This window comes from Vanellus vanellus (genome assembly GCF_965231255.1).
Source record: "Vanellus vanellus genome assembly, chromosome: 11".
NCBI classification, from domain to species: domain Eukaryota; kingdom Metazoa; phylum Chordata; class Aves; order Charadriiformes; family Charadriidae; genus Vanellus; species Vanellus vanellus.
The window spans coordinates 1304602-1330462 of NC_138916.1; the positions used below are offsets into that span (position 1 = coordinate 1304602).

Genomic DNA, 25861 nt, shown 5'->3' on the forward strand with positions numbered 1-25861 from the left:
TAGACTTGAGGATCTTAAAGGCCTCTTCCCACCAAAACGATTCTGTGATTCTAATTTCTTGGGTTGCTATTTTTATTTCAGTCAGAAAAAAAAAGAGTTGGTAGAAGCTGGAGATGGTCAAGTGGCTGATTTCGCAAACACTTTCTTAGGTTTCAAAGGTTTCTTAGGTTGTAAAAGCAGTTGAAAACTCTGGTTTTCATCTCCAGAGTTGTGCCGGGTCACTTGTTTTTTGGAGCAGTGGTAGAAACTGGCTTGCTGAGGAAGGTATCGACGTAACAACTGTATTCAACATCACAAATCTTTTAGTGCCCGCAGTAGTGGATCAAAACCACTATGTCCACATGGCAGAAGTTGTTGATTTATATACTGGCAATTTCTAATTAAAAAAAAAAAAAAACAAAACAGTACAGGACCAGTAGTTGCATACCTGTGCTCGATCCGGAACACACTGCTGTTGCAGGACAGTCTGCTGGGATGCAGAGGTGGTGGTAACAGTTGTGGGCAAGCTCAGACATGAACTGCATCCCCAGATCTCAAGAGACTAATTATCTAGTCTTTATTATGATTTCGTGTATTTGAGCAAAAATCAGTGTGTATTTCTTCCTCCGTACCCGAGTTTTTTTCTCGCTGTATTGAAACGTTGGTTTAAAAGCAACTGTATGGGCAGTGGGGGAGAGAGTGTCGTAATTTATTAAAGCTAACAAAAAAATGCACTGTGGTATTTTTGAAATTTCTTTTATTTTTTTAATTTCTTACTCAGTCCCAGAATTCGGACACAAACTCTTTGCTGTGCCTCCTTGAGTAAGTATGGAGTATCTCGATATTTTCTGTGTAAAGTTATGCCTTGACTTTTGTCTTTTAAAGAGTTTCAAGAGCAGGGCAGGTCACCACTGTGTTGTGGCCTAAAGTTTATCGTCTGTGACTATTCTGATGCATGGTAGCAGATTGTCCCAAAAAAGAGGATAGATGGATGTATAAAGGAGAGGATAGATGGATGTATAAAGGAAAGAGCATCTTTGGCTGAAGACGAAGGGTGAAAGTGATTTATCTGCAGCACCTGGATTTGTACTACAAGATGGAGACCCCTGACCTACGGGAGATGAGATAGGTGCAGTTTTGATCAATGTTCTTAGAAGCTCTCCTGTTAAATGACACTAAATCTGGATTATTAACTGTGACATGCACATCTAACATGACCATAAGTTGAGAAACTGGACAGACTTTGATGTGCTCAGTTGCAGTGCTTTTAACTCAAAAACCTTTTTAGACCTGATATGGAATGGGTACGTCACCTTGTTGAGAAGGAAGGGTTGATCCAACGGGGTTGATGAAGAAAAGAACTAAAAGGAAAAAGACTTGTTTTTCAGTGTGATGTTTTCAGTCATCCAGAAGCTGAAGGTCGAGCAAGCTGTGGTAAGAGGCAGGAGTGATTGGATCGGAGAGGAGGAGCAGCCTAAACTGGCTCTGCTCTACGAGAAAACTTATCCTGTGTAGATACTTAAGACTTCTCACTTTAATTGGGATTTCTTACCATGACTTTTTGAATTACTTTGACATCTTCACATTTCCCCGTAGCTGTTTAAAAGGTGATCGTTGGGTTTTCTGTTTGTCCCAGTTGTTGGCTTGGGAAATACTTGGTCTTGTATTTCTGAATGGCCTCGGGCAGAGCCCATGTTTATAGGACAGATAACGGATGAATGAGTTACCTAGGTGTGGTCAAAATGACAGTGACATGGCTGGGTCACCATTATTTTGGAGGAAGGAAGAAAGATACGGATGTGGTCTGGACAGTAGGGAAAGGAGGACATTTGGAGCAAGTGAGAGGAAGAGAGGGGCACGATGCTGTGGTTGAGAAGGTGCAGTGGAAAGACCTTTAGGAAAACAATCGAGGGCTTGTCCTTGATGTTACACTTTAGACTTGTGGCAGCTACAGGATTGCAGTTCTTCAAAGTACAGAAGAGAAATTCTACCTGGCTTATTTTTATATAGAAAACACAGAAGATGAAGGCAGTTCATCTCAGCCAAATACTGCAGTGGGGTCTCAGTGGCTCACGGTGAGGGTACGGGCTTTGCAAATGGTGAGCAAATCCGCTTCAGAAATAGAAAGAACTGCATTTACTGGATGTATGTTTTGAGTGGATCATCATAACGGACCACAGTTACTTTGCCTTTTTTTGGAGACTAGCAAGGCCAATTTTGCAGTTTTTGCAAGCCTGTGAATCGAGTCGCTTGATGGAATCTGTTTACTGTTTTTTGATCGCAGAACTGCGAAAAGAAAGCAGTATTTGAATTGGAATATCTGGTAGATTGGATTTTGTTCAAATGAGAAGCTGTGCTACATGTAGGCATTATGCTTGTCCAGATGTTCAAAAGGTGGTAGCAGATCTTGTGTAACTTCAGGTCTGTTGGGTCTGACTACAGCAGTGTTATGTTCTCAAGCAAGATTTTGGCGGGGGAGAAAAGATAATTAAATTGGTGTAGTTTATGCCAAATTAATCTGTTATACATCTTTTGTAATTTATTTTCGGAGTAGAGAAATTAGTAGATCCTAATGTCCTCGATGTTCAATGAGATGGTTGTTAGAGTGCCATATGGGAAACGGCTGTACTGAAGAAGTTGAATTATGAGGTTGGAGCACAATCAGGTAAAAGGGAGGTAATTGCAACTGGGGATGGGCTACTTGTAAGACCTCCCGAGGGATGGCTTTGGGATACCTCTGCAGTTAATGTTTGTGTTAAGGACTTTGGAGGATGAATGTGTAGATCTGGGGAGACCTTATTGTGGCCTTTCAGTACCTAAAGGGCGCTTATAAGAAAGATGGGGGCAAACATTTAGCAGGGCCTGTTGCAATAGGACAAGGGGTAATGGCTTTAAACTAAAAGAGGGGAGATTTATATGAGATATAAGGAAGACATTTTTCACAATGAGGGTGGCGAAATCCTGGCCCAGGCTGCCCAGAGAGATGGTGGATGCTCCATCCGTGGAAACATTCCAGGCCAGGCTCTGAGCAACCTGGTCTAGTTGAAGATGTCCCTGACCATGGCAGGGGGTTGGACTAGATGGCCGTTAAAGGTCCCTTCTGACTCAAACTATTCGATGAGTCTATAAGATTTGCTGAACCAACAGAGTAAGAAATCATGAAAAATTGGGAACATTTTACAGGAGGACCTAGATGATCTTGAGGACCAAGTAGGAATGGGATGAAGCAACTAAAAAGCAAGATGTTTGTATTCGGTCACGAGAAGACTCTGAATGACCAAGATGACCCAGTTGTGCAAGGGATTTATGTTAACCTGCAGCAGCAGTCAGGGTGGCATCAATACTCCCTGTCGCTGCTAGAAATAACCTAGCTGGAGAAGAGTGTGTTGTTTTGTTTATCAGGGATAAACTGGAATAAGTGAGGGAAGAATGACCAGAGAAATGGAAAGATGATCTCTTGAGGGGAAATGAAAAAAAAAAAAAAAACCAAACCAAAAAAAAACCCCAAAACAACCTTTATGAGTTTAGCTTGACAAAGGCCTGGTGAATTAGGGTGGGTCACCTTCAGTACTGAAGTAGGCACAGTCTTAAGGTGAGAGTTGTGGCATTCTTTTTTCCACCAGAAACTAAATCTGCAAAAAAAGAAGTGCTTCCTCTGCTTGCAGGGATCGCCCTGGGTAGTTCGTCAGCATCAGACAGGGGTTTTTTTTGGTAGCCTTTTCAGGGCTGGGCTCAAATTCCAGGAGATGAACAAAACCCATGCAGCTCCTGGTGCCTTCATTTTAGATGTGCTGTTCCTTAAAGTGTGAGAGCGGATACAAAGGACACTCCGTATCCAAAGTGATGTTTATAGAAAAGAGCTTTTTCAATTTAAGGGCAACAATGATGCAAGGACACGCTGAAACAGATTTACACGGAAAATTAAGAGTACGGTCTGTAATCATCAGAGGAGTGAATTCTGGAAGAGGTTTGCAGCAGAAGTAATGAACAAAAGACACAAGCTGGTTTTGAGATGGAGCTTATTTGTTTTTTTGGCAAGGACAGACTGGCGCACAATAACATGTGCAAGAATTCAAAGTACTTCCTGACCCTCTTGGGCATAATTGTCCATCTATTGGTAACCAGAGATGTTTCATACTTTTTTCTTTTTTTTTTTTTTTTTTTTTCCTGTCTTTTTTGACTTGACCACCCAAAATCCACTGAGGTAGCTAAGAACTTAAATAAAGTACAAAATGTAAACTAAGGACCTAAGGACCTCTGAATTTTCTTGCACCTTTGTGCTTTTGTTCTCCCCCTCCTTTTTCTTCTTCTGTCACCCTTTACTTGTCCAATAAGAATTTTTCAGAGTCGTGACGTATCCTGTTTACGCACCACCTACACTGGAGTTATTTAAAAGCAATTTTATTGCTGCTTTTTCTTTTTCTTCTTCCTTCCCCCTCTTAAATCAATGCTTTATAATTTATTGGCTAAAACTTGCCAGAAGCTAGTAGGACCACATGCTGCACTGGTAATTTCCCAGCAGCAAAGTAGCAAGCAAGAAAGACAGCAGCCGTATCTTTGCTGTTTTTCTCTTGCCTTCCCCCCCCCCGCATGTTGATGTTTTAATTTAGAAAACAAGAGGATTGCAAATCAACAAAAATTCCCTTGGCCCCATAAAGCACTGCTGTCTCCCTCTTCCAACCCAAGGGTGATTAATGCAGTCCTTAGGTACTAGCGAGGACGGATTTTGTTTTATATGGAAATTTTCCTTCTGGATTTTGTAGAAGCAAAGGGATGGAGGATGTTATGATGAAAGCAGGTTGAGGGAATGGAGCTCCAGGCAGGGATCGCTGGGAGCGCAGACAAAGAGATGAGTGGCAGGACAGGAGCAAGAGCCTGCACCCTGAGGGCAAAACAGAGAGTTGGGAGGAGGAGGAGGAGAGGCTAGGGAGGAAGAAAAGCTAGGGTGCGTCTCCATGGTCTGCTTAAATCAGTTCGTGATCCGCTGCCACACAAGGCAGTAATCCCACCCTCTCCTCCTTCCCACCCACTCTTGCTCACCTGGCTCTGGTGGTCCTGCAGTCTGTGGGGGACCTAGACCAGCTTTGGGGGGGGGGAAGAGGAGAATGAGGATGGGTGCAAACTGGGGGCCGAGACATGTCTGAGAGAAAGGAGGAGGGGACAGCTGGAGCCAAAGGTAGGGTCTCTCTCAGGTAGGATGGAAACTGAGGTTGGAAGCTGGTGTCTTCTGGCCCCAAGAGGAAGGCTGCTGCTCCCCTGTTCTTCCATGTGGGCACGAATGATGCTGCCAAGGGCAACCTGGAGAATATCAAAAGTGACTAGAGCTCTGGGGGCGATGGGCAGGGGCATGAGAGCATCGCAAAGAGGTGGTGGGCTGGCTCACATGTCTGGGGTTTTGTGATGGGGGGACACAGGCTCTTTAGGAAGGACAGGCCAGGAAGACCAGAAGGGGAGTTGTCCTTTATGTGAGGCAGCAGCTGGAGTGCCTGGAGCTCTGCCTGGGGATAGGTGAGCAGCCAGTGAGACCTTATGGGTCAGGATTAAACAGCTGACCAGTATGGATGACATTGCAGTGGGTGTCTGCTGTGGGTCACCTGACCAGGAAGAACAAGTAGATGAGGCTGCCTACAGACAGCTGGAAGCAACCTCGTGTTCACAGACCCTGGTCCTCATGGGGGACTTTCCCCCAGCCTGATACATGCTAGTGGGACATCCCAGCAGGGTGAAAACAGTCCAGGAGGTTCCTCGAACCTCCTGGACAGCATTGATAACAAATTCCTGAGCCAAGTGGTAGGGGAGCCAATGAGAAGAGGTGCTGTGCTGGACCTCACACTCACCAATATGGAAGGGCTCCCTGGGTATGTGAAGGTCAAAGGCAGCCTTGGCTGCAGTGACCATGAGATGGTAGAGTTCAGGGTCCTGGGGACAAAAATCAAGATGACAACACTGGACTTTAGGAGAGTAGACTTTGGCTTTTTTAGGGATCTGCTTGAAACAGTCCCGTGAGATAAAGCCCTGGAAGGAGGAGAAGTCCAAGAAAGGAGATTGATATTAGAGGGCCACCTCCTTCATGTTCAAGAGCAATCCACCCCAACAAACAGCAAGTCATGCAAAAATGCCACAGTGCCTGCATGAATGAACAAGGAGCTCTTGGCAAAACTCAGACTTTAAAAGGAAGTGTACAGAAGGTGGAAATGGGGACAAGTAACCTGGGAGGAATCCGAGTATGCAGGGATGATGTAGGAAAGACAAACACTTCCTGGAATTGAATCTGGCGGAGGATGTCCAAGGCAACAAGAAGGGTTTTTTTTAAGTAGATAAGTAACAAAAGAAAGACTAAGGAAAATGTGGGCCCGCTGGTGAATGGGGCAAGGGACCTGCTGACACAGGACATGGAAGAGGCTGAGATACTAAATACCTTCTTCACCTCAGTCGTTACTAGCAAGACTGGCCTTCAGGAATCTGAGGACTTGGAGACCAGGAGGAAGGTCTGGAACAAGAAGACATTTCCTTGGTGGAAGAAGATCGGGTCAGAGAATATTTAAACTGGACATACACAAGTCCGTGGGTGCCGGAGTGAGGCCACTCTTGGTAGTCTTTGAATGATTATGGTGATTAGGAGAGGTACCTGGGGACTGGAGGAAAGCAAATGTCACTCCTATCTTTGAAAAGGGACAAGAAGGAGGATCCAGGGAAGTACAGGCTGCTCAGCTTCACCTTGTTCCCTGGGGAGGTGCCGAAGCTTGTTGAAAGGTGACCAAGCAGATAACCTTCTATGTTGAAAGGATTGCACTGGTAGATGAGGAGAGAGTAGTGGATATTGTCTACCTTGATTGAAGTAAGGCTTTTGATGCTGCCTTGCATAGCATCTTCATAGAGAAGTTGATGAAGTATGGGCTGGATGAGCAGACAGTGAGGTGGATTGAAAACTGGCTGAATGGTCGGGTACAGAGGGTGGTGATCAGTGGTGCGAAGTCTAGTTGGATACCAGTAACTAGCGGTGTACCCCAGGGATCAGTACTGGGTGCAGTACCATTCAGTATCTTCATTAATGGTCTGGATGGTGGGCTGGAGTGTACCCTCAGTGAGTTTGCTGATGACACAAAACTGGGAGGATTGGTTGATAAGACCAAGGGTCATGCTGACACCCAGAGTGACCTTGGCAGGCTAGAGAAATGGGCCAACAGGAACCTCATAAAGTTTAACAAGGAGAAGTTCAATGTCCTTCCTGTGGGGAGGAACAACTCCATGCACCAATATATGCTGGGGGCCACCCTGCTGGAAAGCAGGTCTGCAGAAAAGGGGTCCTGGTGGACACCAAGATGACCATGAGCCAGCAATGTGTCCTTGCTGCAAGGAAAACCTAGCAGCATTAGGAGGAATGTTGCCAGCAGGTCAAGGGAGGTGATCCTTCCCCTCAGCACTGGTGAGGCCACAGCTGGAGAGCTGTGTCCATTGCTGTCCCCAGTACAGGAGAGACATGGACATACTGGAGAGAGTTCAGCAAAGGGACACAAAGATAAAGAAGGAGCTGGACCACCTTGCATAGGAAGAGAGTCTGAGAGAGCTGGTACTGTTCATCCTAGAGAAGACAAGGCACAGGGGTATCTTATCAATGTGTATCAACACGTGATGGGGACAGTAAAGAAGATGGAGCCAGGCTCTTTCCAGTGAAAGTTCCAGCCTGGCCCAGTGCCAGGACCAGAGGCAGTGGGCACAAACAGAAACAAAGGAGGTTCCCGCTGAACATAAGGAAGCACTTTTTCACTGTAAGGTTGGCTGAGTGCTGGCACAGGTTGCCCAGGGAGGTTGTGGAGTCTCCATCCTTGGAGGTGTTCAAAAGCTGTCTGGACATGGTCCTGGGCAACCGACTCTAGGTGGCCCTGCTTGAGCAGGAGGGTTGGACCAGATGACCTCTGGGGGTCCTTTCCAAACTCAGCCATTCTGTGACTGCTCCTTGGGTGGCAAGCACTCATTAGATTGGTATAAACCAGACATGAAATCCCAGGAAGCCAGAACCCGCTGGTAATGATGAGGCCTGAGAGAGGCTGTTGGAAGGGGTGAGTGGGGTTTACTGTTTATCTTTCTTCTGGAGTGGGAGCTGAAATGTTTTAGTTGGGATTAGCAAATAAATGATTGGTCACGTAAGAAGGGAATGGGTGAAAAAGCAAAGTGATTGGTGGAGATCATAGCAAAAATGGCATTTGAAAAGCTGTGGTAGTCTTCCATGGGATGCAAGGCACAAAGAAGTGCAAGGTGAGAAGAAAGAGGCAGAGTTGGGAGGCTGAGATGGGCATCACCATGGAGAGATGAGCAGAAATCAGCCCTGCAGCGTGGAGGCAGGAGCAGAGGTCTTTAACGTTGCCATCATAAGAAAGGAGAGGGGACATGTGCCGTGTAGCCTTACGGATTATACTGGTGACTTGCAAGTGGGGATATGAAAACTCGGTGTAATCCAGTAAATGATCATTTTTGCAACTGGGAGTTCAGATTTCAGATTGCAATGCAAGAGGCAGAGCGGTTCATCGTTGGGTGTGGTGGGCTGATCTTGGTTGGCCACTAGGTGCCCACCCAGCTGCTCTGTCACTCCCCCTTCTCAATAGGTCCAGGGGAGAAAATAGGACAAAATTCTTGTGGGTTGAGATAAGGACAGGGAGATCACTTACCAGTTACCATCACAGGCAAACCAGACTCGACTAGGGGAAATTAATTTAATTCATTGCCAATTAATTGTAGCAGAGTAGGATAGTGAGAAAATGAAAGCTATAAACAGCTTCCCCCTACCCCTTCCCTCTTCCCAGACTTAACTTCACTACTGACTCTTCTACCTCCTCCCCTCAAGTGGCTCAGGAGAATGGGGGCTGTGGTCAGTTTATAACGCTTCATATCTGCCACTCCTTCCTCCTCATGTTCTTCTCCTGCTACAGCGTGGTGTCCTTCCCACGGGAGACAGTCCTTCATGAAGAGCTCCATTGTGGGTCTTTCCCATGGGCTGCAGTTCTTCATGAACTGCTCCAGCATGGGTCCTTTCCACGGGGTGCAGTCCTTCAGGAACGGACTGCTCCAGCATAGGTACACCACAGGGTCACAAATCCTGCCAGAAAACTTGCTCCTGCGTGGGCTTCTCTCTACAGGCTGCAGCTCCTGCCAGGAGCCTGCTCCAGCGCAGGCTCTCCATGGGCTGCAGCTTCCTTCAGGGCACATCCGCTGTGGTCCTCCATGGGTTAGAGAGGGACAACCTGCATCACCGTGGTATTCATGATGGTCTGTAGGGGAATCTCTGCTCTGCCGCCTGGAGCACCTCCTCCTCCTTCACCAACCTTGGTGTCTGCAGGACTGTTTCTCTCACATCTTCTCGCTCCTCTCTCCCAGCTGTTGCACAGAATTTTTTACCCCTTCTTAAATATATTGCCACAGAGGCACTACCGCCATCGCTGATGGGCTCAGCCTTGGCCAGGTCCATCTTGGAGCCAGCTGGAGCTGGCTCTGTCTGACATGGGGACAGCTTCTAGTGTCTTCTCACAGAGGCCACCCCTGCAGCCCCCCACTACCAAAACCTTGCCACATAAACCCAATACAGTGGGTCAGAAGAAAAGCTGTGGAAACTGAAATTCTTGAAATTACAGCTGAGATCATAAAGAGAAAAGAGGTACAGAGAAATTTCAGAATTAAGCTTATATGAAGCAACATTGTCTAAGATCTGTGATGCCAGTGTTTCTTTCCGTTGCAATTCCACTTTGTTTCCTGAAACTGTCAAGTTTCTAGGTCTACACTGGTGCTTTAACCAGGGATTTTTCCACATACGCAAAAATGTATTTTGTGTTTATTGAACAGACTTATTTCCAGGGAATAAGGTTTTAGTCAAATGCCTTATTTTATTGAGGCTTAAGCACCCTGGTGTCTTGCAATGATATAGATATGTGTGTAGAAGTCAGTCTTGGTGAAGGTCTGAGGAGGACGCTGGGTTTGGGAGCGCTGGGCAGTGAATGAGGGGCGGGAATACAAAGAGAGCGAACAAGGTCGAAAGGAAGAGGTGGGATGCAAGGATGAGGCTGAGAATGAATAGACAAGAGGGGGAGTAAGCTGGAGGTAGGAGAAGAGAGGATGGATGGGAGAAATTTTGGATTGAAAGGTGTCTTGTGGTCATGTCCTTTAGGCTGAAGGCCAAGCAGATGCCCTCAGTGGCATTGGCTCCTCAGGCTGACATCTTAAAATAGGCAACTAGAGCCAAGGAAGTAAAAATACCTTTGCTGTGCTTGGGCATGACAATGTAAGAGTGTATAGGAGTAAATTAGGATGAAACATCTACTTGACCCGTATTCTGTCACTGCAACTTGAACACCCTGGTTTTAGGGTGTCTGTTGGGATCTAGATTTTTCTTCTTCAAATTAATAATCTTGAGTTTCTGTTGTAGGGGGTTTTTCATCTGTAAACTGAACATGCTAATGCAATGATACCTATTCATTTGAAGAGAGCCTGGGCAGCAGTAGAGTTTAGTTATCACGACAGCGAAAGAAATTCTCTGCTCGCTGCTGCTTCTCCCATTGGTAAAAGTTTTGTCTAGCAGCGTTGTAACCTGAATTGTTGAAATAACCCAAGTGAAAAATAATCCTCCAGTGGTCTGGACCTTGACTGTGGCGTGGCCCTGCAAACAGTCGTACCGGTGGGGAGGTGGGGAAGGGGAGCCCAGGGTTGCAGAGATGAAGGTGTTGGGACCAGCTGTGGGTGCCAGAGCCAGCACATCACGCTGCTGCACACTGGAGCATCGACGCTGAAGGATGCGGGTTGCTGGCATTTATCCCGGTGAGGCAGTTAGTGAAAGCTAACGTGAAGCTGAAGGTTAACTTTAAGTAGTAATTCGCCACTAATTTCTTTTTTTTAATAGCAGAAGCATCCTGCTAATTTCTAACTGCCTATGATCCCTCAGCTGCAGAAGTATCAGCTGTCCCTGCAGCTCTGCCTAAAGTAGAAAAATTAAAGCTCGTGAAAGGTTGGATTTGGGAAGAACTGGGGCTTTGGGGCACTGCCTGTGGGGGATTTTTGGTTTGAATATGTAAAGGACCAAGCACTCTTTAAAACATTTGCATTCCAAAACCGTAATTTCTGTTCCCCTCTAACTGTTTCATTCTGAGTCCTTAGTAATTTTTTTTTTTTTACGTAGAGGTCATTAGGTTTTTGAGTCTTTTCCTCTTCCATAGCCCTCATCCCATGCCTTAGGGTCGGTGCAGCCCCATTTTTTTAGCTGAAGCTACATGCTGATCATAGCAAGGAGGGCCCTGGTAGTTTGGGGGAATCTCTTAGATAGACGTGAACTTCATCAACATCACTTAACTCTATAACAGCAAAGAGGCTCTAAAACCAATGTAAAGTTTCTTTGCTTCTGCTGAAGCCAGTTCCCTTTCCGCTTGCGCATTGGGAGTAAGTGAAAGCAAAGAGTTTTGTGCCCTGAATTCATCTTTCAGTGGTACGTTGATGGGGATCCCGTTCTCGCTGCTCACGGGCTTTACCTGGGGGAGAAAATTGGCTGCAGGAATTTTGCAGTGATGCCTGCGTGCGAGAGGATGGGAGCTTGCCCTGACCCTGATCCGGGATGCTTTGCACCGCTGGCAGTTAGAAGAAAACACGCTCGCGATCAATGGATCAAATTTGACGTCGAGTTGCGTAGTCAATCCTTTCAGTGAAACAGAAAGGTTAACGGTGCCGCCTCTACGCAGGCACTTTCCAGAGCAAAACTGAGTGTTAACTATAAATTTCCTGATTTGCAAACATCTCTGTGGCCACAGGGTTGGGTTTAATAGATGAACTTTTTTGGAGCGGTATGTTTTTTCAACCTTCACTCTATTTCAGTGAGTATTTTAATTCTTTTTCCCCTTTCTGAAGAAGCTAATAAGTAAAAATGGGAATAAAATCAAGTATTCTGAAATGGCTGAGGTTCTGAGCGTTTTTGTGTGTGTGAATGTGACTTCTGGAAGAAAAGCCCAAATGAAATGTGGCAGGCAAGCCGGAATTAAAGAAAACTTGTAATAAATAACTCTTGATTAAAGTGTAGGTTATGGGAGTATATGAAAAACACAGACGTTACACAACTCAAAATCATATCCTGGTAACATGCTTTAGAAATAACTGACTAATGAATGTCTCAAATTGCTGCCAGACTTCTTTGAAAAGTCATGGAAAACTAGGAGAGAGATAAAAATGTGACATCTGGAACCAAGTTACAATTTCTCATACAAAGCAGAAGAGTTGCAAAAGAAAAAGCTGCTCCGTCTCCGAGATGAAGCTTTCGGTGCGGGAGCCCATGCGTGGCTGCCCGCTTGCTCCTGACAAATGCAGCAGCTCCTGGCATAAAATGGACAAGCGGACCCTCCTGTGATACCCCTGGGCAGGATTTTGGCCCTCACATCTTCTACAGGTGTTAAAAAAAGGACGAAGCATGAGCGTGAAGATGCCAGTTATATTTTTTTCCCTCCACTAAGCCTTTTTCAGCTCTACTGTATTCCTTGGTTGATTCAATGGAAAAATACACCCTGCCATTTTATTACCCGGTCACTCGGTGCTGTATGGTCTTTTTGCAGTTCTTTGTGGTCAGCCCTTATCTGTAAAATGCTGAGTTACTGGGTTATGATCATCAATCTTTGCCGTTTCACTGCTCATTTCCATTTGCCAGTTACTTTGAGACTATTTTGAAGAGCCCAAATCCCCAGCAGAACTTCCTGGGGACCTTTCTCCATCAAAGAACTCACTGTTTATTCCTTTCTTCTAACCACTTGTTTATCCATGCAAAACCTTTCCTCTCTTATGCCGTGGCATCTTAGTTTCCTTAAAACCCTTTAGTGAAGGGTGTTGCAAAACTGTTTGGGAAACCGAGGTAGCCTAACCCATCTGCAGGTCAGATCCTCCTTACCCACATGGTTGTTGACTCCTCTGGTGAGCTTGGATGGGTTTGAGAAGCAGGAAGAGAGAAGCTGCATTGACTTTTCCCGATTAGAGAAGTAATGCTGGTTAAAGATGACGGTTTTACTTACTCTTACTAATTTGTCCTTGTGACTCATCGCTCTTCGTTTTGTCTGTTTACTCCCTAACTTCTTGTCTCTTCCACGAGACGATCCGAACTCTGAGGCTGGGGCTGGCTTTTCTGTACTGTACCCTCTCCTGCAGAGCGTGCTGTCAGCATGGGAATCTTTCCAGCCTCTTCCCCGGCGTCTGCAGCTGCAAGAAATTCATTTAGCCTTATCCTCACCGAGTCTTGCTTTTTATTCCCATATCGTGTCTACACGCTCGCTGGCAGGCTTCCTGCTCTCACAGAGCCCAAAGAAGATAACCACTAGCTTCGATGCCTCTTGCTAGCCTTCCCCCAAACTTTTTTTTGCCCTACGTTAGCATATTTTTGATCCTCACCGAGCCTTTCACCTAACGAGGGAGGTGACGGGAGCTCTCTGCTCCTCTGACGTAGATTACACATCCCCAAGCAGCAGCACGTGGGCATGGAGCCCGTTAAATATCAGGCAATTTTTTGGCATATATTTTTTGGCGCAAGCACACACAGCAGTGAAAATTCAGGTTTTTAATGTGGGCTGATTGCCAGGGTGCCTCTGGGGGCAGCGGGTACGGCATGCTGGGGAGAAAGAGGTGAGCCACAAACTGTCTCTTTGCTGCCTTAAAATCGAAACTAAATTGGCTCTGACGAGGCAGGATCTGAGGAGAAAATGTTTCTCGCTAAACTTCAAGGGTGAAGGTACTTTCAACTTGTGGTTGTGCTGAGTCTGCTTTAAACACTAGGCCGGGTGAAAGCGAGAGGAGTCCTTTTTTAACACCAGCAAAAAAGTTAAAATTCTCATTGTAAATCAAAACCCCATTAGAAAATAATGCCATAAAAGACAATAAAACTGGCCTGAGCATTAATTTCTTCTTGTAGCTCTTATTCGGAGATTTGAGAGAGCTTTGGAGAATTTACGGTCCTGCTCAGTTCCTCACAGAGAGGTCCTCAGGGCATTTCTATTTCTCATTTTCCCATTCCTATTTACATTTCATGGGCTCGGACCATGGCTCAGTAGTGCCGTTGTTCTTTGCTGAAATTAGGGGGCTTCTCCAGCATTTGGGGAAGGGCTGAAATACTCTTTGAGTTTATTTGAATTGCATTTGGGTGCATGCATGGGTCCTACAATACGGTTTCTTCCACCCGTTTCTCTCTTTCCTGGGGAAACCTTTTCTCCTCTACATTAAGTTGCAACACATCTCAAACCGTGTGTCTGAGACTTTTGAAGTGTTTCGCAATATCTGCAGTTTCCTCCTTCGAGAGCCTTATTTTTTATTCCTCTCCCCGAACCTGCCCCAAACCTTTTCAGATTTGTCATAGCTTTGCATTTTACTATAAATGATGTTTTCTATTACCTGCTGTGTTTTTGACGATTCCTTGATGGCCATTACATACTGGAGCGTCACAGAGATCCTGCATGAAGTAGCAATGGTGTAGAAAATGAAGTTGTCCCTTGATTTTATTTTACTCGTTTGACAGATTTAGGGGCTTCTGTCCCAGGTTCCTACCATGGTTTCCAGCAGTGAAGTCTGCGGGACTTGGTTTGATCCATCTGTGCGGGCACGGGCTATGTTAAAAGCTTTGTTTGACCATGTAGAAATACCCTCTGGTAAAACTTCTCACCATCTCTGATCTAATGAGCCTCATAACCTTCTTTGCCCGTAGCGGAAAAAATGATGTACTTAAACTACCTGATTTGATAATCCCTATGTAGCTGCTTGCTGTAGTTCATTCTTAAGCTAAAGTTAGGAGCAGAGGAGTAATTTTGCATGGGTTTATTAATGACAGAAGAGAGTTTCAGCTCCTAGAGGGCTCAGAGCTGGGAGGATGGTGTCTACTCCAGCTCTGCTGCCGCTCAGGCATCAGGTCATGTGCATCCTGCAGAGGATGAGTAGCTGCTCCTGGGCTTTGAAGGAATACAGAAGAGTCGAGACACCTGTGAGAGGCAGCAGAGGTTTGACAGCTGTTGAAACTGGGATGATATATCCACATAAAAAAACTTTCCAGATCAAGTAAATTATGTTTCTTCTGCAAAGCGGTATTGATAGTAAGTGTCGCCCTTCTAAGGGTAGGAGAAAAAAAAATGGATTTCATAAAGGATGTAGAAATAGGAAGAGAAAGAGTCTTTGCATCATTTCTAGTTATCAAGAAGTTTCTATAAGGGTATCATAGCACATGTGGTTTGTGGTCTTCGAAAGTTCAGATTTCATCTGGTCCAAAGAAATTTTGCAAGAGAGGCAACGGTGAGTTTGGTGGGGAAGGCTGCTGCACATCAGGACTGTACTGCATTCAGCAGTAAGGGTTGTAAGTTGGGGTATAGTGGAATTTTCCTGCTTTTTTGGGGGTGATTTTGGTGCGGTGTGGGGGCTTGTTGAGAAAAGTGCTTTCCTTCTCAAGTGCCTTAATGCTGAAATGAAAGCGGTGACCAAGCAGATCTTCAGAGCTAAGAGGTGAAAGATTTTGTTTGCCTTTTTTAGGGGGAAAACAAGGAAATAAACCACAGAGGACATGGTTTAAGAATGGATATCGTCATCGGGAATGGCTAATTGTGGAAGTCATTAGGGTTGTTGTGGAAAAAGATGCTAAGGACGCTAGCCGAAGAGCTTCGTAGAGTTAATGCTAATACTAGAGGAATGTGCTGGAGCTTCCTCTAAACATGAAAGTTTTCTAGGCTGAATTAGGGGGAAAAAAGGCAAATAGAGAATAACTAACTATTGTAACCTTTCTTTCATCAGACGTGTCAAGTGTGCCAGATGATGCTGCCCAACCAGTGCAGTTACTGCGCTCACCAGAGGATCCACGCTCACAAGTCTCCGTACTGCTGCCCGGAGTGTGGAGCTGTCTGCCGCTCTGCCTATTTCCAAACTCACGTCAAGGAGAACTGCCTGCATTACTCCCGCAAAGTCGGATTCAGGTTTGTGCCTCAGGTTCCAGAGGGTCCGTGCCGAGATGGCGAGAGGGAATGGGAAACTTGGATTTAGATCTTTGTAAATGTGTCTTCCTTACAGCAGAAACGAAAGAGGATGTAGCCCGGGCCTGGCATGGTTTTCTGCATGACAAAACGCATTTGAAATGGGGAATTACTAAATGGATTTAAGAGGAGGTTTCTGAGAGCAGAAATGATTTTGAGGCAGCTTTAAGCTGAAAGACGTTTGTGTTGATTTCAAGTTGCAGATGGGCGTCTCAGGATGGGTATTTACAGAAAAAAAATGCAGATCTTAATCTTCTAAATCTCTTCAAGTTTTGAACTTATATTTATGTCAGTTATAATGGACTAAGGGATGTGTGCGTTCACAAGAAGGGCATCGATTATTTTCTTGTATGCCTCTACAACTCTCCAAACACTTCTCCTGAACTGAGACAGGTGGAGGAAGGCTCCCAAGGTTCTGGATGAGGTGGTGTGTATGTGCGTGCATTGTCTTTTCTCCAACCAAATTGATTGCTTTAATTAAAGACATTACTTTTCCCTACAAACCTTTCCTCCTTGGCATGTTTAGATCACCTCAGTTGCAGCACAGCTCTTAAGACACCAATGATTTACTTGGGAGATGAGTGGTGGACAAGGTGACTTTTTAAGATTCCCGAACGTTCTGTTTTTTCTCCAAGTGCCATTAAATACTTTGAAATTTAAAATGAATAGGGCAATTTCTGGTCTTGGAACTGTTCTTGTAAGATGTCGGCAAATTCAGGAAGCCTTCACTGTGTGGTTTGTTCTGAAATCACACTTAGGTTTTCAAGGGCTTTTTCTTTCAACCGTGAAGACAAGAGACACATAACGAACCGATTCTCAATTTAATTATATTCAGATAAGGCTTTATTATGTGGGATCTGATTTGAGGGGGCACAGCCTACAACAAAGAATTAATTCCATTGCAAATTAAATGGCTGGGATACTTGGACTGTTTGAAAATGAGTTAATCTGAGAGAAGGAGGAAAGCTGGAAAAAAACCCACCACGTTTTCCCTGGGATGGAAAAATGGGAATGGAGTAGATTTCATAAAACTAACCAGGGGGTTGATACAGTTCTTTGGACTTCAGTTGCACCTGAGAATCCCAAATGCAGGCGCAGTCTCATCGCACTGAGCTGCTTGTGCAGCATCCCCATCCCCATCGATGCCACGATCAATAACGTGTCACAGGGTTACGCTGGCCTGAGCTGCGTTATATAGGAAGCTCAGTCTTTTAGCAGTGATCCAGCATAAGTCCTTTCTCCTCTATTTCCAACTGACGGGCTTGCAGTGTACGGCAGAGCTTGGTCCTGACTCTTAAGTGTATGACCTGGCATTTTTAAAAAGCATTATTCATTCCAGATGTATTACAGTAATATCTTTATGATGCTTTAATCCTTGTCAGCGACGAGAGCTTCCATCCATCTACAGGTGTCATTAGCAAATATCTGCTTTCTGTGGCCAGGGACATTAATGAAGATCTAAACCAAGACAGAGCTCAGGAATGATACTTACAGATTTTCTAGCTTTACCCAGCTTCTCTGGAAGCTAAATTTGTTGAGCTTCTTCTCTAATTCGCATCTGCTTAAGCTCATCTGTGAAAACCGAGTCCACCAGACAGGTGAACTTCTGGCTGTGCCATCCTTATTGTCCTGCCTCTCTCTGCTGCAGGGGTGATGTCACTGGCATTGTTGAAAACAGAAGAAATAAATTTTAGTTGCAGAACCGTCTCTAGATAATCCGTGGCATCTGTCCTGTGGTCACGTAGTGACTTTACTTCTCTTCTTTCACTTTTGTTACCCGCAGAGCTGAAAAGCCGAGGAGTTCTTTTAAATCCTTCCCAGGATCAGCTCGGCTTTTGCTGCTTCTCACTATATCCTTGTTTTTCTTGAATTTTTGATGCATAAGTTTGGGGTTGTTTTTGTGATCAGTCTTTATTCTGTCTCCTTTTCCGCGAATACCCCAATGCGTTCAATTAAGTTTGGAGTAAGATTATTTTATTTGGGTTTTAGTCAAGGCTAGTGATTACACTGAAAATGAGAAAGGTCTTCTGCAGTTAAAAATTAAAATCAACAAGCCTGTCCTAATTGCTCCAAGTGTCACCTCCCCGCCTTTTCCAAGCACCTTCCACCTGTCCCCACTGATGTGGAACCCGTTTTCCTGCTCGGTGCCATCCGGAGAGTGACAGCAAAGGAAATATTCAGAGGGTTAAGACAACATCTTGTAGCTTTATCTTCTCTCACAGGATGCTTTCCAAGACTTTTACGCCACCCCTCCTTTCCCTGAGGCTATCCGAGAGTCTTCTCTTGCAAATTATTCCCCCGTGCTGGGGAGATGATAGCAGAATTTGCAATTTGCAGAAATTACATGGCAAGCCTCTGACATCCTCCATCCACTTTGTTCTCCTAATTAGTTGACTTTATCAAACTTTGTCCTTCTGGCACTGGGATTCCTGATTACAAAGTGGCTGTTGTTTAAACTTCCATTTACTGTAAATTAAATTAACTCGTGATCATTTGGCCCTGAGTTAGTACTTATTTCATCCCTAATTCTATATATGAAGTACTTACCGAAACCGAATGTAATGCAGAACCATCTCTTGTTAGTTTGAGTGTTTGTGGAAGAAGCCCATCGGATATTCCTGGATGTACCAGCCAGACCTTACTGTCAGGATTAGCACTTGTTCTTCCATTTATACTTGGGGAATTTGTTCTTCCATAATAACACGGTTCCTGGTGCTACACTATACTAGAAAGTCTCTCTCCCCATCTCACGTAAATGAAGATCAGGCTTGAAGGCAGAGCTACCTGAGCAGAAGGTTTTCATGCTTCCCCAAAGATGACACCAGCTGTTGTCACCGCTTCCCTCTCTAAATTTAAGAAAACAGCATTTCTGTGTGTATTCTGGGGGGAGGGGTTTTGTCTCCTTCGGGCTGGCTTCTGCCTAACAATCTTTTGAAGTGTAAGTTCAAAGCGCGGGCTTGTTTCCTAAACGCTGTCGGGAGGCTTGTTTGTTTTTGATAGGGGCTTGGAGCTCTTCCAGTTGCTCGAGAGCTGGGGTCCATCTGCGACGGCAGCGTCCGTGCTGCAGCGCTGCCAAACGCACAAACCCTAATAGCGCTGCGGGCAAACAGCAGACCTCAGAACAAAGCAAAAAGATATTTTTAAGGCGGCTTAACTCCAGGCTTGCGGGAGAAAGTCATCCCTTGTATGTCTCTCGCGTTCTACTAACGCAAGCGTTGGCCGCCCCGGCTTGCCCAGCCAAGCTCCTCTGCCGTAACGGTCCGTAAGTGCAGTGCTGGCTTAAGCAGAGATCCGCCGTTAGTCATTTTGGTCGAATCTTCTTAGGAGTGGCTATTCTGGTCCCGGATCAGCGTAGGTGCTCCTGTGGGGATGGCAAACCCCGCAGCTGGTGTGGCCGAGGCAGGCGAGGGCAGGTGTCTGCATCCTCATGTGCCCTTGTAGTGTTGGTGTGTGGCTTCTCTCGGCGCGCAGCAGGCGGGTGCAGTGCTTGGGAGGTGTATTAAAGGTAAATATGATAAGGATGCTGGTTGTCGCCACCCTGGGGGAGTATCAGGCAAGGCATGTCTGAAAGCGTGTGTTGGGAGGAGAGGCAGACTGGAACCGGTGAGGTGACACTGGCCCTCCTCCTGGCCCCAGCTCTGTGTTTTCAGCTGCCAAGAAAAATCCTTTGGCGCCACGTGCAACTTCTGCTTCTTCCTCTCTCTCCTCCTGGAACATCCCCCCAGCTCCCAGACAAGTACTTTCCAGGCAACACCTGTGTCTTAATGGTTTTAATGAGCTTAATCAGTTCCTTGGGTGTTTGTGTTGCTGTTTTCAGTATCTGTGCTGTTGCTGTCATTATTTTCTAGTGCTTAGTGGGGTATGAGAAGCAATTGTACAGGGTTACTGAAGATTCCCTAGCTGAATATTCTTTTTTTGTTTATTTTGTAACTGGGGACTAACTGGCATTTATGCTGCTTATTGCTACCTGGAGATCTCCTTAGATTCTTTTACTTCAGTTCTTCACTTGTACCTGTGGTGGAATTGGCTTTCACAGAGACAGGGCTGGCATTTCGCTGAACCACGTCTTCCTTTATTCTTTCTGGGTTGTTTTAGTCTCTGAAGGCTTCCTTTATAGATATTGTTTGCTTGTTGCAGACGTCTAGTTGTGAGGTCTAGCCAGCCTGTGAATTTCTGTATCATATTCCTCCTTGACTCTTCCACATTGCTATTGAAGAGACTAAACGAGGACTCACCGTAGCCTGGTGCTCACCTCCATCTGCACCGCTTTGCACGTGTGTTGGAAGCAACACTGTGGCTGTAACTTGGCTCTTTCTTCATGCATCCCCCAGGTGCATCCATTGTGGAGTTGTCTTCATGACCCTCGCCATGCTGAAAGTGCACATCCATGAGAAACACTGCGAAGTCTTCCACAAGTGTTCTTTTTGCCCGATGGCCTTCAAGTCGGCTGACAGCACCACGGCTCACATGACCAGCCAGCACCCAGCAGAGCCTCACAAGACTACTCAGTAAGTATTTTGGGTTTATCTCTTCTCCTCCTTTGCTGTGTAGCTCCAGGATTCTCCCTTTCCCTCCCAATTGTTTCCCGTTTTCGGTTTCCGTCCTCACATGAGATCTGCCGCTTTGTCTGCTGGTGGCGGTTCATTGCTAGTCACAGCATGCTCTCCTTGGTATGAACATGGTCTCCTGGGTAGGAGGACAGGAGTTTGGGCAGGAAAGAGCTGAACATCTGTAAAACAGTCACCTCTGTCCAGCAGAACCCACAGTGGTACCTCTTGGTAGATGGCTCCAGGGCAACTGCCGCATCTGGCACTTGAAAGGAAGAGGAGATTTGTGCCATGCAGCTTTGCCCCCAAAAATCACTAGAAAGAAACCTTCTGGGTTTCCCACTCTGTAGCTTTCCCCTCCAAGCCTTGAGCTACTGCCGAAAATGTGTGCTTTAAGGGAGGAGCTATGGAAAGGTGGGATTGAAAGTAATGTATAGCTATTATACTTGGAGTTTGCTCCCATGTGTCTGCACTTACCGACACACACACGTAGGTAGTTATGCATATGCATAGAAGTAAACTTATTTTTAGAAAGCTGTGGTATGTGCCCGAGGCATTTTGTTGTTCTTCCCAGTTGAATTAATGATTCAGTTGTCCACGTGGGTGTGTGTTGACAACACATTGATGGCACGGCCCTCCTCAGAAGCCCGTCCCTTTTCGAAGTTGCTGAGGTAACTTTTTCTGCTGTCTTCTTACGATAATGAATGAAAAGAGACTGAGTGTACTTTTTTAAATTGTTCCAGGGTGATCTACAAATGTTCTTGTGAGACCGTCTTTAACAAGAAGAAGCTGCTCCAAGAGCACTTCCAGCAGAACACCAACAAGTTGTTAGTGGGAGTGTTCAAGTGTCCACAGTGTCAGCTGGTGTATATGCAGAAACAGCAGTTAATGCAGCACGTTAAGGTAGGTAACTCCCACCGCTTACTCATACGAGGTCCTGTATTTTGAGTTCACAGAGAGTTTACATCAACTGGGTGAGGAAATTGGTTGAAGAAGTGGAAGGTTCTTGAGCAACAGAGTAGCGGAAAAGTAGACTACAGTGATTTATCTGGAAATAATAAATATCTGGAAACTGGAAATAATAAATATCTGGAAATGTCAGTGGAGTGTTTTGTGTTAGTTGATAATAACGCAGGCAGTTACTCTCATCTATATGTAATTTTACCTTACAACAAAGGCTTCTTTTCTATGGGTAAAACTTTGATTTTTAACTGTTCTATATTAAACCCGAGGAGGTGATTAGACCGGGGCGGGAGCTTTATCTTTGGTTGGGAGACGGGGAGAAGTATTCTCTGCCCACAGCGTTACTCGATTTATGTAATGAAAGCTGAATCGCCTTCTTTTGGGTGCTCACCTAGAGAGCTTTGGCCCCTTTGCAGCTGCTGCAGAGAGAAGTTGTGTGACATTTAACATCCCGCTTCCCTGGCTGCTCCACTTGCCTGCAGAACCACAGCAGACTGCAAGAGAAGAGTGGCAGAGGCAGAAGTGATTGCCCCGGAGGCACCAGCCTTCGGGAGGTGGGAGCCCCACCTTGTGTGTGTGTCCACACCGGCACCGCTCTGGCAGATGGTCTAAAATGGATAGTTGCGTGCAACCCCAAAACTTGGTGGAAATGGTGGTCCGGAGTGCTTTAAACCTGCCCTCCCTCAGTAACGGCTCACATTGCAGTAAGCACTGCAATAATCTCACTGTCATTCATCGCTAGTTTATACGTATGAAAAGGCGGTTGTTGTCCTTTTGGTGGTGGTTTCTAGCGGGATGCATGTGAGGACTTGCAGGTCTGATTATCCCATGAATGTGTGAGCAGCGCATTTTTCTGTTGTCTTAGTCAGGATGTTTCTATGTAGAGCCTCTAACTACACTGCCATGGAAATCCTCTCGGAAGATGTTTTGATGGCATTCTGAAGAAAGAGCTAGCAAAGTCTTATTTCCCTTTGATTAGAAAAAAAAAAAAGTGACATAATTTTTTTAATCAGTGACTTTATTTATACTTACAGTTAAAAAGCAAGAAGATTCATTAGCTCACTCCTAAAAGAAAAAAACATTCAAAACTACTTCGCTCTCTTCCCCTATGCCTTTAACTTGCAAATCTGGAAACGCTTTGCATGCAGTAATGAATTAAAATTTGAAGCCCTCCTGTGAAGTTGATGATTGCTAATCTTCCTGTATTATAGCTAGGAAAATAGAGTTGAGATTAAGGCTGGGACCTTCAAAGAGGCATTCAACGCCAATGCTGAAAGAAGGGCTTGAATTGAGGTACACAACTTGTTGCAGCTCATTTGCAAATCCCATCCCCAGGGACCTGCCTGCAGCAGTTTGAGCACCAGCGCCCTGACATCTCTTTTTGGGTCTTTTTAGTCTAGAGGAAAGAAGACTGAGGAGGGATCTTATTAATGCTTACAAATACTTAAAGTGAGGGTGCCGGGGGATGGGAACAGTCTTTTGTGAGTGGTGCCCAGTGACAGGACAAGAGGGAACGGGCACAAACTGGAGCATAGGAAGTTCCATCTCAACCTGAGGAGGGACTTCTTTGCTGTGCGGGTGGCAGAGCACTGGCACAGGCTGCCCAGAGAGGTGGGGGTGTCACCCACTCTGGAGACATTCCAAACCCGCCTGGATGCCGTCCTCCTTTGCTTCTCCATGCAAAATAAAGAAACCATGTGTCTTCTCATCTTCCCTGGCTTTCTGTTGTTAAAGCGTAAGAGTAGGAGTTAGAAGGTCTGGTCCCCGTTAATGATTCTGCAGAAAAGTCAGTTCATTTTTCTGTGCTCCTATTTATTTTTTTTTTCCCCCACCTCCAGTGGTGTAATAACGGGAGGGATGGAGGGATGGGTACTAATGTACTCTCTGCTCATAAAACGCTCTTGAGATTTCCAGATGGGGAGGAAGGTGAACTGTTGGTGTTACCCTAAGTAGCTGGCAGCGCTGTGTCATTGCCCTGCCATTACATGAAAGAGCTTCTGCGGACATCAGCTGGATCAGGTGCAAAGCACACAGGCTTCTCAGATGAGACCTTGTGTTTTGAAGTTTGCTTGGTGTCTAGCCCGCAGAAAGACTTCCAAAAGCCTGGGGCCTTTGTGTGTTGAAACTTTACCCGTTATTAATTACTGTGCACAATTAAACCTCTAAATTATCCTTTTGTGTGGATGAACTGTTGTTGTTCCTAGGGGAGTTTCTTGAGGTTTCTTTGGTATGTTGCTATTTTATTTGCTTTTGCTTTCCCACAGCTCTTCGTTTCTGGATTATTTTCCTTATGCTCAATTTTCTTTGTTAAAATAACTTTTGGGGGGACTTTGGATTTCAGCCTGTTGAACAACCAAAGAGCCTGGAGACGTATTCCTTATAAGGCTGGTTTCTGGCTTAATGCTTGCTTTTATTTGTCAAGAGCAAAGTTTTGAACCGTCAAAATGCAAATAGCAATAGGCACTGTGGAATTGAGGAAAGCAAGGTTGGAGAAAACGAGAGGTTGTCTTTTCCTGTCCCTTGAGCAAAGATGAAGCAGCTTTGGAGCCCCCAAGATAACAGCAAACATTTCATTCAGAGCTTACCAAAGCAATGTGTTTTTAGAACTTAGGCTCTTGAAATAATGACAATTAACATTTCTCTTCCATTACATCTTCCCTGTTTAACCAGAGTGCTCAGAGCTCATCCAAAATGTTAAACAGGCAGCACCAAGGAGCTGCTGTTATCATGCAGGAAACATAAACAGAAGCTTCATGTTTCGTGGGAAAATCTCTTGCTGGGGAAAGCACTAGAGCTGGCTTCAAGGGGAAACAGGAAGATATGCAGGAGCAAGACATCAACATACTGTTTTGAGGGGGCAGGAGCTTAAATTATTTATTTAAATAACAACTGTTACTTATTTATAAAGGTGTATAATATGAATGACATGTAAATGTTATGTGTGATTCCATTATTATTGTTATCCAGGGTGTTCATGGAGTCCCCCAAAATCCTGAGGAGCTCTCAAACTTTCGACAGAAGTCTGAGAAGGCATCAAGGAACCAGGTTCATACCTCACCAAAGGAGCTGTCAGTAGCCAATGGCACTTCCCACTCCCCTCTTCTGAGGAAGGACATGAGGGTGGAAGGACACAATCCTGAATCCAAGTCCAGACTGAGAAGAACTGGTTGGACTTGCAAGGAATGTTCACAGTGGATCCCCGATCGGGAAACCTATGTGTCCCACATGAAGAGAAGTCATGGAAGGGTAAGGACTCAGATGAAACGCTTCAACTAGGTAACAGGCTGTTTTTAGCAAAAGAGCCTGATAATTGTAAATATTTGGGGCGAAAAGAAACCGAGAATCTGTTTGCCAGCTTACTGAGGAGTAAGCTCAGGGCCAGAACAAAACAAATGATGTAGCCTGTTGTAAGCACGCTTTCTGTCCTTGATTTCTACAACCTGCGTACCTCATCCTCTTTGCTGTTCCTTCTCCCACTGCATCTAATGTCAGGCTTCCTCTTCGGCTCCTCGGGGTAAGTGGATGGAAAGTTGTGTATTCTCCAGTTGCTGGTTCAACAGTCTGATCTAAACTACCTACATTCCGAAGTTGTGGAAGGACATACAGTTCCTCTACATGACGTATTATTTGGTAGATCTACATCTACATCTAACCAGGGAAGAGTAACAGATTCATGCAGTGCACAGAGCTGTCATTATAAGAACTGTAAATCTCAGTTTAGTTGGTTTCATCCAGCTCAAGCCTTGTGTTGCCTTGACCTACTTCTGTCGAGCTAATCCTTGCTTGCTGGCAGAACGTAGGCCAAGATGTTGTGCACAGCCAGGTTTCTTAGTACTTTGGCATCAGGACTTCTTGTTTGATATACTGAATCACCCTTCTCGAGTCCCATGATCAGAGGCTGTGGAAATCTGGATCATCATCTTTGATTCCTTCTAACTTGACTTGGGGAGTGCTGGATTGTCCCACTTGATAAGTACCAAGAGAAGAAGATGGGGGCAGGGTGAGAATGCTGGATTTTCCCATTTGAATTCTACAGAAGTAGGAAATTTGCCAAATATTTAAGTTCAATACGTATATGTATTCATTAAACAAGTCTATGAAGATTTTAAATGGAATGCATGCAGATTATACAGAGGACTGTAGGAAAAGGAGGATGCTAGTTACAGGGCAGAGTTGCACAGGGGGATGTGGGTGTCATAAATGAGTAAGAATTGGGACAATGTAATGCTCTTTGTCATCTTGCCCTTTTATTGTGCTGAATTATGAGGAGAGAGAAGGGTAAGTGGACTTGTACTTCATACCGGGGTCCTGCCTTCTTCTGGAGCAGAAGGCACCTTCCGCTGAATTAATTCTGCAGAGGGCCCT

At 45.2% G+C, this 25861-nt stretch overlaps 1 protein-coding gene across 1 annotated transcript in view; it reads left to right on the top strand.

Annotated features, from left to right (window-relative positions):
• The window catches only part of ZNF592 (zinc finger protein 592), a 42169-nt gene that overhangs the window by 9315 nt on the left and 6993 nt on the right, over positions 1-25861 (top strand). The window contains exons 4-7 of the mRNA XM_082489092.1: positions 15751-15929; positions 20318-20494; positions 21277-21436; positions 24464-24742. Of these exons, the coding sequence (XP_082345218.1) occupies positions 15751-15929; positions 20318-20494; positions 21277-21436; positions 24464-24742 (795 nt within the window). The remainder of the gene's footprint in view (positions 1-15750; positions 15930-20317; positions 20495-21276; positions 21437-24463; positions 24743-25861) is intronic.